Source organism: Polypterus senegalus, chromosome 2 (genome assembly GCF_016835505.1).
Source record: "Polypterus senegalus isolate Bchr_013 chromosome 2, ASM1683550v1, whole genome shotgun sequence".
Lineage (NCBI taxonomy): Eukaryota > Metazoa > Chordata > Cladistia > Polypteriformes > Polypteridae > Polypterus > Polypterus senegalus.
In genome coordinates, this window is record NC_053155.1 from 165,925,131 (window position 1) to 165,939,957 (window position 14,827).

The window sequence follows — 14,827 nt, forward strand, 5'->3', positions numbered from 1 at the left end:
ATAGCCTGTACTATACTTCCTGTTCCCCTATATCCTGTATTTTAAAGTCATCAACTATCTTATGCATAAGCCTTCACAACACATTTATGCATCTCTATTTCAAATGCACAGTTTGTACAAGTTAAAATAATTTCAAGATATGTCCTATAAACCTATCAACAGAAAGACTTTAAGCTAATGTACCCAGTGGTATCTTGACTGCCATGTAGAAAAGTTAGCACCCCCATTAGGTCCATTTTCCTTTCCACTATTCCTTAGCTTTTAAATCGTCTTGCAATACTTATGGGAGTAATAAATAGTGGAATAATTCAACTTAGCTCTAGTTCAGGAGGTTTTTCACATGTTATTCAAAGTCTCTCACATTCAAAACATTAAGATAATATTCTGTGCAAAAATCCAGGTACTTGGACTGTAAATTCCCCAAATAACTATACTAATACAACCATACGAATTGTGAAGATTAGTTTAAAAGTGGTCAACTCTGAATGCTTATTTCTATGAAGGCACTCAGACTTTAGAATCACCAATTAGCTATGCAAAAGAGTTAAACACTCATGTCTGGTATGATGGCTCTGGGTAGTGTGTATCACCTACCATACACTTACATGCAGCTATGTCTGAACCTATGTGGAATGGTATGACTGTGACTACATGTGTGATGCTGTGCTATATTCTGAATTTTACAAGTATTATTAGTACCAGTATAAGTCTGAAAACCACTAATAACCTTTTCAAGACCATCACAGATTGAACTTACAGAAATCCTTTAAACGCTATGGAAAAAAAGGAAAGATATTTTATATATATATATATATATATATATATATATATATATATATATATATATATATATATATATATATATATATATATATATATATATATAATGCAGTGAATGAACAAAAGAGAAATCTAAATCAAATCAATATTTGGTGTGACCACCCTTTGCCTTCAAAACAGCATCAATTCTTCTAGGTACACTTGCACACAGTTTTTGAAGAAACGGCTGGTAGGTTGTTCCAAACATCTTGGAGAACTAACCACAGATCTTCTGTGGATGTAGGCTTCCTCACATCCCTCTGTCTCTTCATGTAATCCCAGACACACTCGATGATGTTGAGATCAGGGCTCTGTGGGGGCCATACCATCACTTCCAAGATTTCTTGTTCTTCTTTACGCTGAAGATAGTTCTTAATGACTTTGGCGTCGTTGTCCTGTTGCAGAATAAATTTGGGGCCAATCATATGCCTCCCTGATAGTATTGCATGATGGATAAGTATCTGCCTGTATTTCTCTGCATTGAGAACACCATTAATCCTGACCAAATCTCCAACTCCATTTGCAGAAATGCAGCCCCAGACGTTCAAGGAACCTCCACCATGCTTCATTGTTGCCTGCAGACACTCATTATTGTACTGCTCTCCAGCCCTTCAACGAACAAACTGCCTTCTGCTACAGCCAAATATTTAAAATTTTGACTCATCAGTACAGAGCACCTGCTGCCATTTTTCTGCACCCCAGTTCCTATGTTTTCGTGCATACTTGAGTCGCTTGGCCTTGTTTCCACATCGGAGGTATTGCTTTTTGGCTGCAACTCTTTCATGAAGACCACTTCTGGCCAGACTTCTCCGGACAGTAGATGGGTGTACCTGGGTCCCACTGGTTTCTGCCAGTGCTGAGCTGATGGCTTTGCTGGACATCTTCCGATTTCGAAGGGTAATAAGCTTGATATGTCTTTCATCTGCTGCACTAAGTTTCCTTGGCCGACCACTGCATCTACGATCCTCAATGTTGCCCGTTTCTTTGTGCTTCTTCAAAACAGCTTGAACAGCACATCTTGAAACCCCAGTCTGCTTTGAAATCTTTGTCTGGGAGAGACCTTGCTGATGCAGTATACTACCTTGTGTCTTGTTGCTGTGCTCAATCTTGCCATGACATGAAACTGTCTTCCATAACCTCACCTTGGTAGCAGAGTTTGACTGTTCCTCAACTAGTTTTAAGCCTCCTACACAGCTGTTTCAACCTACATGTGACATTGATGATCATTAGCACCTGTTTGGTATAACTGGTTGATGATACACCTGACTATAATCCTACAAAATCCCTGATTTGTGAAAGTGTACCTATAAGAATTGATGCTGGTTTGAAGGCAAAAGGTATTAATACCAAATATTGATTTTAGATTTTTCTTTTGTTCGCTCACTTTGTATTTTGTAAATTGATAAAAATAAACAATCATTATTTATATTTCTGAAAGCATTCTTTGTTTACAGCATTTTTTCACACCTGCCTAAAATTTTTGCAAAGTACTGTATATACTGTACATATACATGCATATACATATATATACACATATATACATATATACAGTGCATCCGGAAAGTATTCACAGCGCATCACTTTTTCCACATTTTGTTATGTTACAGCCTTATTCCAAAATGGATTAAATTCATTTTTTTCCTCAGAATTCTACACATAACACAGCATAATGACAACATGAAAAAGTTTACTTGAGGTTTTTGCAAAATTGGCCTGGTGATGAACGGTGCCTGGTTTCCTCCAAATGTGACGCCTGGCATTTACACCAAAGAGTTCAATCTTTGTCTCATAAGACCAGATAATTTTGTTTCTCATGGTCTGAGAGTCCTTCAGGTGCCTTTTGGCAAACTCCAGGCGGGCTGCCATGTGCCTTTTACTAAGGAGTGGCTTCCGTCTGGCCACTCTACCACATAGGCCTGATTGGTGGATTGTTGCAGAGATGGTTGTCCTCCTGGAAGGTTCTCCTCTCTCCACAGAGGACCTCTGGAGCTCTGACAGAGTGAACATCGGGTTCTTGGTCACCTCCCTGACTAAGGCCCTTCTCCCCCGATCGCTCAGTTTAGATGGCCGGCCAGCTCTAGGAAGAGTCCTGGTGGTTTCACACTTCTTCCACTTACAGATGATGGAGGCCACTGTGCTCATTGGGACCTTCAAAGCAGCAGAAATTTTTCTGTAACCTTCCCCAGATTTGTGCCTCAAGACAATCCTGTCTCAGAGGTCTACAGACAATTCCTTTGACTTCATGCTTGATTTGTGCTCTGACATGAACTGTCAACTGTGGGACCTTAAATAGGCAGGTGTGTGCCTTTCCAAATCATGTCCAATCAATTGCATTTACCACAGGTGGACTCCAATTAAGCTGCAGAAACATTTTAAGGATGATCAGGGGAAACAGGATGCACCTGAGCTCAATTTTGAGCTTCATGGCAAAGGCTGTGAATACTTATGTACATGTGCTTTCTCAATTTTTTTATTTTTAATAAATTTGCAAAAATCTCAAGTAAACTTTTTTCCCGTTGTCATTATGAGGTGTTGTGTGTAGAATTCTGAGGAAAAAATTAATTTAATCCATTTTGGAATAAGGCTGTAACATAACAAAATGTGGAAAAAGTGATGCGCTGTGAGTACTTTCCAGATGCACTGTACAGATATACACACATATACACACATATATATATATACACACACACACACACACATATATATATATATATATATATATATATATATATATATATATATATATATATATATATATATATATATATATATATATATATACACATACAGTGAACCCTCGTTTATCACGGTTAATCCGTTCCAGACTCTACTGTGATAAATGAATTTTCGCGAAGTAGGATTCTTTATTTATAAATCGAATATTTTCGCAGTTAGAGTATAGAAAACCTGTTTACGACCTTCTAAATACGTTTTTTAACATTATTAGAGCCCTCTAGACATGAAATAACACCCTTTAGTCACCATTACACTCATATACCCAATATATCAGACAAAATAAGAGAAAATAAGACATATTAGATGTTACAAATATCATATTACTAGGCACTCGCCTTTTAAAGGCTGACCGACTTTTATCCTCAATTTTTGTGCTCCATGTGTACATCAGGCATGTAAGTGTAGAGAATGAGAACATCAAAGTGCCCATTCATAACATCTCCCGAAAACCTAAGCTTTTTTTTTTTTTATCCCCCTCAAGTGCCTGTCCAAATTCATACAATGTCAGTCCGAATCTGTACTGCTAAAGACGGAGTCTCATGCACTAAATAAGCTATAGATGAGAATAAGCAAGCACCATCTCCCCTGATATTTACTACGCAGTGAGGCATTTGTACTCCATCAACATTAATTATTTCCAGAGACATAATTTTGTCTATTTTTCCAGCGCATGCACAAAAACAAGGGGACGATGAGAGCACTAGAACTCTGCTCACATGCTGCCGTGCGTACCGACTTTATCTTCAATTTTGTGCACTCCATGTGTACATTAGGCATGTAAGTGTAGGGAATGAGAACATCAAAGTGCCCATTCATAACATCTCCCGAAAACCCAAGTTTTTTTTTTTATCCCCCTCAAGTGCCTGTCCAAAGTCATACAATGTCTGCCCGAATCTGTACCGCTAAAGACGGAGTTTCAGGCACTAAATAAGCTATAGATGAGAATAAGCAAGCACCATCTCCCCTGATATTTACTACGCGGTGAGGCTTTTGTACTCTATCAACATTAATTATTTCCAGAGACATAATGTTGGCTATTTTTCCAGCGCATCGCGCACAAAAGCAAGGGAACGATGACAGCACCAGAACTCTGCTTACATCGCGTCGCTTCGTACCTCAAGCCGCAAGTAGTAAGTCTGTAATAAGCGGAATACCGCTACGCTTTGCACTCACGGACGGAAGGACAATCGAGCGCTTTTTATAGTAGATTATTGTACTGTACATTTAATTGCACACAACCACTAACCTATGAAGGTACGACCTCAGTAGGAGAGTCTTCAAAGGTGGTGCAGGTATCTTCAGCAGGTGCGTTGTTGTCTTCAGTGAAGAAGTACTAGGCAGTGGGTGTCTGGGTGCGCGGCTGAAGAACATCTTGATAGGAAGTTGCTGGCGCTGTCTTTTCATATGCGTGAGGAGGCTTTTGTAGGGTATTGCCATCTTTAATCATATCCAAGAGTTTCACCTTCTCCTGGATAGTAAGCATCTTCCTCCGGCACTTAGTTTTATTGTCAGAAGGCTTAGAAAAAGCAGCACGTTTAGGAGCCATCGTAGGACTTAGATAAAAGTTCTCAGAAAGCGCATGTGTAGTGACGTAAGCGTGTATGAGAAAGAAATCGCAATAGAGTGAAGCCGCGAAAGTCGAAGCGTGATATTGCGAGGGATCACTGTATATATATATATATATATATATATATATATATATATATATATATATATATATATATATATATATATGGTAAACATTTTCTTAAAACTGATTTCATTACCAGAAAAACAGGCTTATATTAAGAATTAACATTTACATTTAAAATTAAACAGAACATTTTTTTTTTTTAATAAAGGGGTTTACTTACTTGAGCAGAATATTGTAAACTGTGAGCTGGACTGATCTGGCCTGATACGACAGGAGTGGTACCAAGGTGTTCAGTAGAGTTTGGAGTTTATCTGGTAAATTTGTTTTTTGGCCAGTGACAAATTTAGGGTGCAAATTATTCTGACACAGATGATCAATAGAAATATATGATAGTGCACCACCTAATGCCTTCAATACTGGAGTTGGAAACATGGGATCACCTGGTTCTATGAATTCATCTGCAAATAAAGTTTAATAAAGGTTAACTACGTGATCAAGGGAAAACAGTGTTACATTAACAATGTTTTCTTGGCCAGCTAAATTATACCATCAGATATTACAATTAAAAAATATATGCAGTGGGAGAAGTAAGTATTTGATCCCCTGCTGAATGTATAAGTTTGCACACTTACAAAGAAATCAACAGTCTATAAATTTTATGGTAGTTTAATTTTAATGACTGATGGTCATTTTTATATTTCTTCCATTTCCGAATAATCATACCAACAGTTCTCACCAAGTTTCTTGCTGATGGTCTTGTTGCCCATTTCAGCCTTACACCAGTCTACAATCTTGTCCCATACGTCTTTTGGCAGCTCTTTAGTCTCGCCCACAGTGGTGGAGAGGTTGGAATGGAAGAAATTGATTATGTGGACAGGTGTGCTTTATACACATAATGAGTTGAGATAAGGAATATCTGTAATTGGTTGACTGATTGATTGATTGTAATTGCACAGAGCCAATCTGTGGGAGCCAGAATTCTGGCAGTGTTGTGGGGGAAAAAATAGTTATTTCTCTCAATGATATGCAAATCAATTTATAACTTTTAAATACTTTTTTTTTCTAGATTTATGGTTGATATTCTGTCTCTCTCGATTAAAATTAAACTACCATAAAAATTAGAGACTGTTCAATTCTTTTAAGTGAGCAAACTTACAAATTCAGCAGGGGATCAAATACTTATTTCCCCCACAGTATTGACATACAAAATATCAAGATAAATGATGCTCCGTAAAGCTATTCACTCTATCTATAAATAGAGTTGAACAATAATTCAGGATGAAAATAACTCTCTCAAACACTCTTTCAAATAGTCAGGTTTGGCAAGATCTGCTTTAAAATAAATGTAGTTACTCAAAACGGCCGTTAATCTTTTCCTTTTTTGCCACAGTTTTAAATATACTGAAAAACACATTTTTACAGTCTAGTTAATTTTCTGAGAATATACATCCATCCATTTTTCGTCCCTACTTGTTCCATTTCAGGTTGTAAGGGAATCAGCAGGGGCAGGAGGTACAAGAACAGGAATCAGATGTAAATTAAATGGGAAATCAGCCCATGGCACAGTCATACAAAACAGAATATTACCCACACTGGTCAACTTTGGAGGCATCTTAAAGGATATGATTAATATACAGTAAGTCAAAAGTTATATTTTCACAATCATGGCATATAATAAATAGTCACAGGAAATCATATTTTTCTTAAATTATCTTAGGTAGAGATATCTCGGGTATCTCTAGAACCAGCAAAATCTGAGACTGAGGATATTATATTATTATAGAATGTTGTAATGAATACTATTCTCCAAGTGTAAAATAATACTTATAATTGTTATACTTATAACTTATACTTGTATACAGAAAATCTAAATTGTATAAGATATCCATATATCTATATGGTAGCGCTGCTGCCTCGCAGTTAGGAGACCTGGGTTCGCTTCCCGGGTCCTCCCTGCGTGGAGTTTGCATGTTCTGCCCGTGTCTGCGTGGGTTTCCTCCGGGCGCTCCGGTTTCCTCCCACAATCCAAAGACATGCAGGTTAGGTGGATTGGCGATTCTACATTGGCCCTAGTGTGTGCTTGGTGTGTGGGTGTGTTTGTGTGTGTCCTGCGGTGGGTTGGCACCCTGCCCTGGATTGGTTCCTGCTTTGTGCCCTGTGTTGGCTGGGATTGGCTCCTGCAGACCCCCGTGACCCTATTCGGATTCAGCGGGTTAGAAAATGGATGGATGGATGGATAATAGAACTGAGCTTTAGGACTGAAATCATGCATTGGCAGCATTGTTTAAAACTCAAAATGCAGCATACTGGATCCTTATTTATTGTGCATCTTATAACTGTGAGAGCTGTACTTTTCTCAACAATTCAAGTTTCCTCAAGTTGTACACCTTCCTTTAGTAGCTGCTTACAACTTACTTGCCTTCTATAATCACAATTTTTCAGAGGTAAGGTGAAAATACATTATTATCATTTATTATTAACTTAAAATTTACTTACTCACCAGTTATTTTTACCAACAGGGGTAAAAGCAAGCTATGTACTCCTTTCATAAAGAACTCATTCCATTCAAGTATTAGATTTTCTGGAAGATTTTCAAGCAGCTCAGGAGAATGTGTTTTGAAAAATTCACTCAACACTATCACAAAGTTACAGGTTTCACAGGCAAATAACTGAATCCATGGACTCCAAACAATGGGTTGACTTTCACTAAGAGTCTTTGGGGGAAAAACAGACACACATGGCATTTAATGCAAGTAACTATGTTCACTTAAATAAACAAGCCAATAATATACTTTGTTTTGTATATAACCTTTCCATTGTGATCATTATTCCAAACGGCTTTTATGTAAATATTTCTACAATGCTTCCACTTTTAATGAAGTAAAAAAGAAAACGTTTTGAATAGTACTCAGACACCTTTCTGTTAAAACATACGTAAATACATAGAGTATATAATATTTGTAAATTACTTTTCTGTTGCTAATACCTTTGTGAAGTTATCCTACTATGCAGATTTAAAAGAAAATAATAATATAAATAAATAACTTCAGGAAGAATTTAAAAAATATTTAAGTATTAAATTACATAAACTGAAGAAGATTTAAAAGGTATAAATTAATCAGAGGATTACTTAAAAGGCAGTGTTACCCAAAATCAGTAGCTCTTTTATTTTGTCAACTACATGTTTATCATAAATATACTTAAGGTCCTTATATTTAGCAGAGATTTTTTCTTATTTAAAACAAAACTGGTGTCCATTTCCATAGTCCATATTCTAATCTCATACAGTAAATATTGTACAGTATATTATGTTTTGACAGGTGGAAGTGAATTAATCAACCTAATAAATATATTGCCTTATTTTAAACCTATTGGTTTTCAGATTTTTATTACAACTGTTTTTACACAATTAATGCAGGTAATGTTACTTTTAATTGATCTCATTAGTTATCTGGTATACAAATATTTTTAAGAATTCCACAAATATTTGAGTCATAAGTTAAAACTGTTATATTTTTATTAGAAATTATTTTTTAAGTTATCCTTTTCTGCAGAGTATAGGCAGCACACATATTCTACCTTTTATTAATTTCTGATTAAACCCTTATACATTAAGAGGCTTGGGCATTATTGTGTCTAAATTACACACCCAAAAATAAACTGCTGTTGTTCTGCTTATGCAATAAATAACACTCCAAACCACTATTTATTCCACAATGCAGAACATTGCTTAATTTGTTTAAGACAAAACACTATACATATATATATAAATATATATGAAAAAGTAGCATCAAAGATGAGTACCCGATAGTCTTTTTTGCTTTGCGTTCTGCTTCATTAACTACAGGTGCATCACAATAAATTACAATATCATCGAAAAGTTAATTTCAGTAATTCAATTCAAAAAGTGAAATTCATATATTATATAGATTCATTACACACAGTGTTATATATTTCAAGCTTTCTTTTCATTTTGCAGATTATGGCTTTTAGTTAATGTACAGGTGCTGGTCATAAAATTAGAATATCATGACAAAGTTGATTTATTTCAGTAATTCCATTCAAAAAGTGAAACTTGTATATTAGATTCATTCATTACACACAGACTGATGTATTTCAAATGTTTATTTCTTTTTTACTTTTGATGATTATAACTGACAACTAATGAAAGTCTCAAATTCAGTATCTCGGAAAATTAGAATATTGTGAAAAGGTTCAATATTGAAGACACCTGGTGCCACACTCTAATCAGCTAGTTAACTCAAAACACCTGCAAAAGCCTTTAAATGGTCTCTCAGTCTAGTTCTGTAGGCTACACAATCATGGGGAAGACTGCTGACTTGACAGTTGTCCAAAAGACGACCATTGACACCTTGCACAAGGAGGGCAAAACACAAAAGGTAATTGCTAAAGAGTCTGGCTGTTCACAGAGCTCTGTTTCCAAGTACATTAATAGAGAGGCGAAGGGAAGGACAAGATGCGATAGAAAAAAGTGTACAAGCAATAGGGATAACCGCACCCTGGAGAGGCTTGTGAAACAAAACCCATTCAAAACTGTGGGGGAGATTCACAAAGAGTGAACTGCAGCTGGAGTCAGTGCTTCAAGAACCACCACGCACAGACGTATGCAAGACAAGGGTTTCAGCTGTCGCATTCCTTGTGTCAAGCCACTCTTGAACAAGAGACAGCGTCAGAAGCGTCTCGCATGGGCTAAAGACAAAAAGGACTGGACTGCTGCTGAGTGGTCTAAAGTTATGTTCTCTGATGAAAGTAAATTTTGCATTTCTTTTGGAAATCAAGGTCCCAGAGTCTGGAGGAAGAGAGGAGAGGCACAAAATCCAAGTTGCTTGAGGTGCAGTGTAAAGTTTCCACAGTCAGTGATGGTTTGGGGTGCCATGTCATCTGCTGGTGTTGGTCCATTGTGTGTTCTGAGGTCCAAGGTCAACGCAGCCGTCTACCAGGAAGTTTTAGAGCACTTCATGCTTCCTGCTGCTGACGAACTTTATGGAGATGCAGATTTCATTTTCCAACAGGACCTGGCACCTGCACACAGTGCCAAAGCTACCAGTACCTGGTTTAAGGACCATTGTATCCCTGTTCTTGATTGGCCATCAAACTCACTTGACCTTAACCCCATAGAAAATCTATGGGGTATTGTGAAGTGGAAGATGCAATACGGCAGACCCAACAATTCAGAAGAGCTGAAGGCCACTATCAGAGCAACATGGGCTCTCATAACACCTGAGCAGTCCCACAGACTGATCGACATCATGCCACGCCGCATTGCTGCAGTAATCCTGGCCAAAGGAGCCCCAACTAAATATTGAGTGCTGTACATGCTCATACTTTTCATGGTCATACCTTTCAGTTGGCCAACATTTCTAAAAATCCTTTTTATGCATTGGTCTTAATTGATATTCTAATTTTCCGAGATACTGAATTTTGGACTTTCATTAGTTGTCAGTTATAATCATCAAAATTAAAAGAAATAAACATTTGAAATACATCAGTCTGTGTGTAATGAATGAATCTACAACAACACCAACAACATTTATTTATATAGCACATTTTCATACAAAAGAATGTAGCTCAAACTGCTTTACATAATGAAGAATAGAAAATAAGAGACACAGTAAGAAAATAAAACAAGTCAACATTAATTAACATAGAATAAGAGTAAGGTCCAATGGCCAGGGGGGACAGAAAAAACTTCAGATGGCCGGAGAAAAAAATAAAATCTGCAGGGATTCCAGGCCATGAGACCGCCCAGTCCCCTCTGGGCAATCTACCTAACATAAATGAAACAGTCCTCTTTGTATTTATGGTTTTAACGGAAGGACTTGATGATGATGATGATGATAATCACGTGGACTTCTGGCTTTTAGTCCATCAATCAATGCTGGGGCATCAATATACAAGTTTCACTTTTTGAATGGAATTACTGAAATAAGTCAACTTTGTCATGATATTCTAATTTTATGACCAGCACCTGTAAACCCAAAATTCAATATCCCAGAAAATTATGAAAAAGTTCAAAATTGTAGACTCACGGTGTCATACTCCACTCAGCTAATGAACCCAAAACAACTCAAAAGGTGTCCTGAGCCTTTAAATGGTCTCTCAGTCTGGTTCAGTAGGCCTCATTACTAAAGAAGCTGGCTGCTCACAGAGTGCTGTATCCAAGCATATTAATGTAAAGTTGAGTGGAAGAAAAACATGTATCAGAAAAAGGTGCACAAGCAACAGGGATAACCACAGCCTTGAGAGGATTGTGAAGCACCGCCCATTCAGGAATTTGGGGGAGATTCTCAAGGAGTGGACTGTGGCTGGAGTCAGTGCTTCAAGAGCCACCACACACAGACGTATCCGGGACATGAGCTACAACTGTAGCAATCCTTGTGTCAAGCCACTTCTGAACCAGAGACAATGTCAGAAGCATATTACCTGGGCTAAGGAGAAAACTGACTGGACTGTTGTTCAGTGGCCCAAAGTTCTCTGTGTTGGTCCACTGTGTTTTATCAAGTCCAAAGTCAGCGCAGCCATGTACCAGGAAATTTTAGGGCACTTCATGCTTCCCTCTGCTGACAAACTTTATGGAGGTGCTGATTTCATTTTCCAGCAGAACTTGGCACCTTCCCACACTGCCAAAAGTACCGATACCTGGTTTAATGATCATGGTATCACTGTGCTTGATTGGCCAGCAAACTTGCTTAATCTAATCCCCATAGAGAATCTATGGGGTATTGTCAAGAGAAAGGTGAGAGACACTAGACCCAACAATGCAGACAAGCTGCTATCAAAGCATCCTAGGCTTCTATAACTCCTCAGCAGCGCCACAGGCTGATCGCTTCCATGCCACGCCACACGTTTCAGTAGGCCAACTTTTCTATATTAGAATAAAAACATACATTTGATTTCAGTCTGTAACAGCCAGTGTAATTTATGATACTTGTAAAGGTTAGCTTTGGTTTTTTTTAGTCAGTTTTATTATCTCAGCTGCGTTCACGAGCCCAAACACACCCCACCCCCCCATCTGATACTGCTGTTTTCACATAGACGCGCTAGAACAGAGGTAAATTCAGCTCCCTTCTACGTCGGAGCAAGAATGCACATACCATTGCTTGCATACTAAAGTGTCAGCAGGCACTTTTCGTGGCATTACACACATTTTTGAGCATGCCCTCTGCACACTACTTGTGACTTTAGGCTTTAGGAAGTAAGTAAATAAATAAATAAAGGTGAATCGTGTCATAAAATGATTTCTTCAAAACGTCACATATATTTGTCTCTTTCTTTTTTTAAAATGTGCGATGATCACTGCCAGTACACAGCATCTGGCTACCTGCATGTTCTTGCACACACTGAATAAGAGACAAATATACAGTCTGACTGAGAGAATCAGACTGAACAAAAGCAAACATTTAGAAATGCCATACTTTTACAGCTGATCTGACGCTGTTTGTTTTCAAATAATATTGCATTAGTGCAACAATGTTTTCTGATTGCTACTATTCAGGTCATAAAATGATTTCTTGCTCCGATGTAGAAGGAAGCCGAGTTTACCTCTGTTATAGCGCGTCTATGTGAAAACAGCAGTATCAGACTAAAAAAAAAACAAAAAAAAACCAAAGCTAACCTTTACAAGTATCATAAATTACACTGGCTGTTACAGACTGAAATCAAATGTATGTTTTTATTCTAAAATAGTAAGACTATGAGCATTTTACTTCTCAAAAAGGAGTGATGCAGGATCGAACTCGCGACCTTTTGATTCCCAGTCGGCAGTTGATTCTATCACGCCACGGAGGCAGTCATAATAAAGGGGTGTCAATGTCGCATGTTAAGGCGGGTTTTTGTTTCTGCAGTTATATTTTTAAATAAAAGCGCAATTGTTGTGTTAGATTTGTACCTTTTGTTAAAGTATTATGTACATTATATAGTTTATGTCTACATTTTGTCATTTACTACTGAAATATGAAAAACGTTTCTGTTTTAAAAATGTGTTTACACAGATTACTGTAGAAACGGGACAGACATGAAATGCATATGTTTCAAATAAGGATCTATTATTTACACTCTAAAACTCCACTTCACTCCCAGAAAATCAATCAAGGCATGAGCTGGGAGAAGTTTGTACACGTTCTAAGTCAGTGGGGGGATGGAATTGCCGGCTGCTTGCAGCCTGATTTTTATCAGCACATTTTTATGACAAAAGACGCTGGTGGAGAGCTGTGAACGATTTTAAGAAGCGATTTAAGGTGGGACGGATTTATGAGTTTTTTCGTAGGCTCTGGTAATTCTAGTGTTAAAAAGATGAGCTGGATGCGAAAAGAGCATAAAGTAAATGGTTTTAAAGAGCTCCTCTAGGAATTGGCCGTACACACCAAAAGTCATGTGATCCCAACAAGGTGACTCATGGTAATGTTCTTGTTGTTTCTTGTTTCTGTACTAGTTTGATTTCCTATTCTTATTATGCTGTGTTTCTTTTCTCGATCAATTAGTCAACGGTATTATAATAGTAAAATAGGAAAATAATAGTAATAAAACATTTATTTTTTTGGATAAAAAAAGTGTTGATATCAGTGTTCACAGACATTTTTCAAAAGTTTCAGAACCATGTTACTTTGTATTGGATGGAAATCTGAACACTCCTTAAACCAGGTACTATATTTCTGTAATGTTTAATAAAATAATGTTCCATATTTCATAGGTGAAACAGAGCAAAAACTCAGCAAATATTTATCTCAAAGAGCTTTGTCATTATGATCAGTACAGTAAGCCCAGCACTAGAAATTAAAACAAAGAAATATAAACCAAAATACAACCATGGTGATACATTACCTCTAGCCAAGCCATCATTGAACACAAGATAAAATCCCACTGACTCTCAGTCAGGAAACAAGGCTTTTGTCTTATTAACCAGGAAAGATGACACATAATTTCAGAGTTAAATATCAGAAGCTCATGGGAACAATCTTTAAGGCTTCTAAAAAGAAAAAAAAGAAAAAAGAAAACCACAAGAACACATTATAATAAGCAACCAAATGCTTTTTAATTAATATGAAAACTATACATTAAAAAAAACTCTTTTGCAAATGTTAACATTAAAACTTATTGTCAATGATGTGAAGTAAATAATGAGTAAAAGGCAACAAATGATTACTCATTGACATTGAACTTTTTTTTTACCATTTATTATCAATGATATTGATTTATTGTGTGTATGTATGCATGTGTAGATATATATACTCACCTGAAGGATTATTAGGAACACCATACTAATACGGTGTTTGACCCCCTTTCGCCTTCAGAACTGCCTTAATTCTACGTGGCATTAATTCAACAAGGTGTTGAAAGAATTCTTTAGAAATGTTGGCCCATATTGATAGGATAGCATCTTGCAGTTGATGGAGATTTGTGGGATGCACATCCAGGGCACGAAGCTCCCGTTCCACCACATCCCAAAGATGCTCTATTGGGTTGAGATCTGGTGACGGTGGGGGCCATTTTAGTACAGTGAACTCATTGTCATGTTCGAGAAACCAATTTTAAATGATTCGAGCTTTGTAACATGGTGCATTATCCTGCTGGAAGTAGCCATCAGAGGATGGGTACATGGTGGTCATGAAGGGATGGACA

The 14,827-nt window shown here is 37.2% G+C and overlaps 1 protein-coding gene across 1 annotated transcript in view; it reads right to left on the reverse strand.

Moving 5' to 3' along the window:
- ltn1 (listerin E3 ubiquitin protein ligase 1) overlaps nucleotides 1-14,827 on the reverse strand; it is a 223,897-nt gene that overhangs the window by 47,266 nt on the left and 161,804 nt on the right. The window contains exons 21-23 of the mRNA XM_039744932.1: nucleotides 14,030-14,174; nucleotides 7,689-7,902; nucleotides 5,409-5,646 (exon numbers count right to left, since the gene is read on the reverse strand). Of these exons, the coding sequence (XP_039600866.1) occupies nucleotides 5,409-5,646; nucleotides 7,689-7,902; nucleotides 14,030-14,174 (597 nt within the window). The remainder of the gene's footprint in view (nucleotides 1-5,408; nucleotides 5,647-7,688; nucleotides 7,903-14,029; nucleotides 14,175-14,827) is intronic.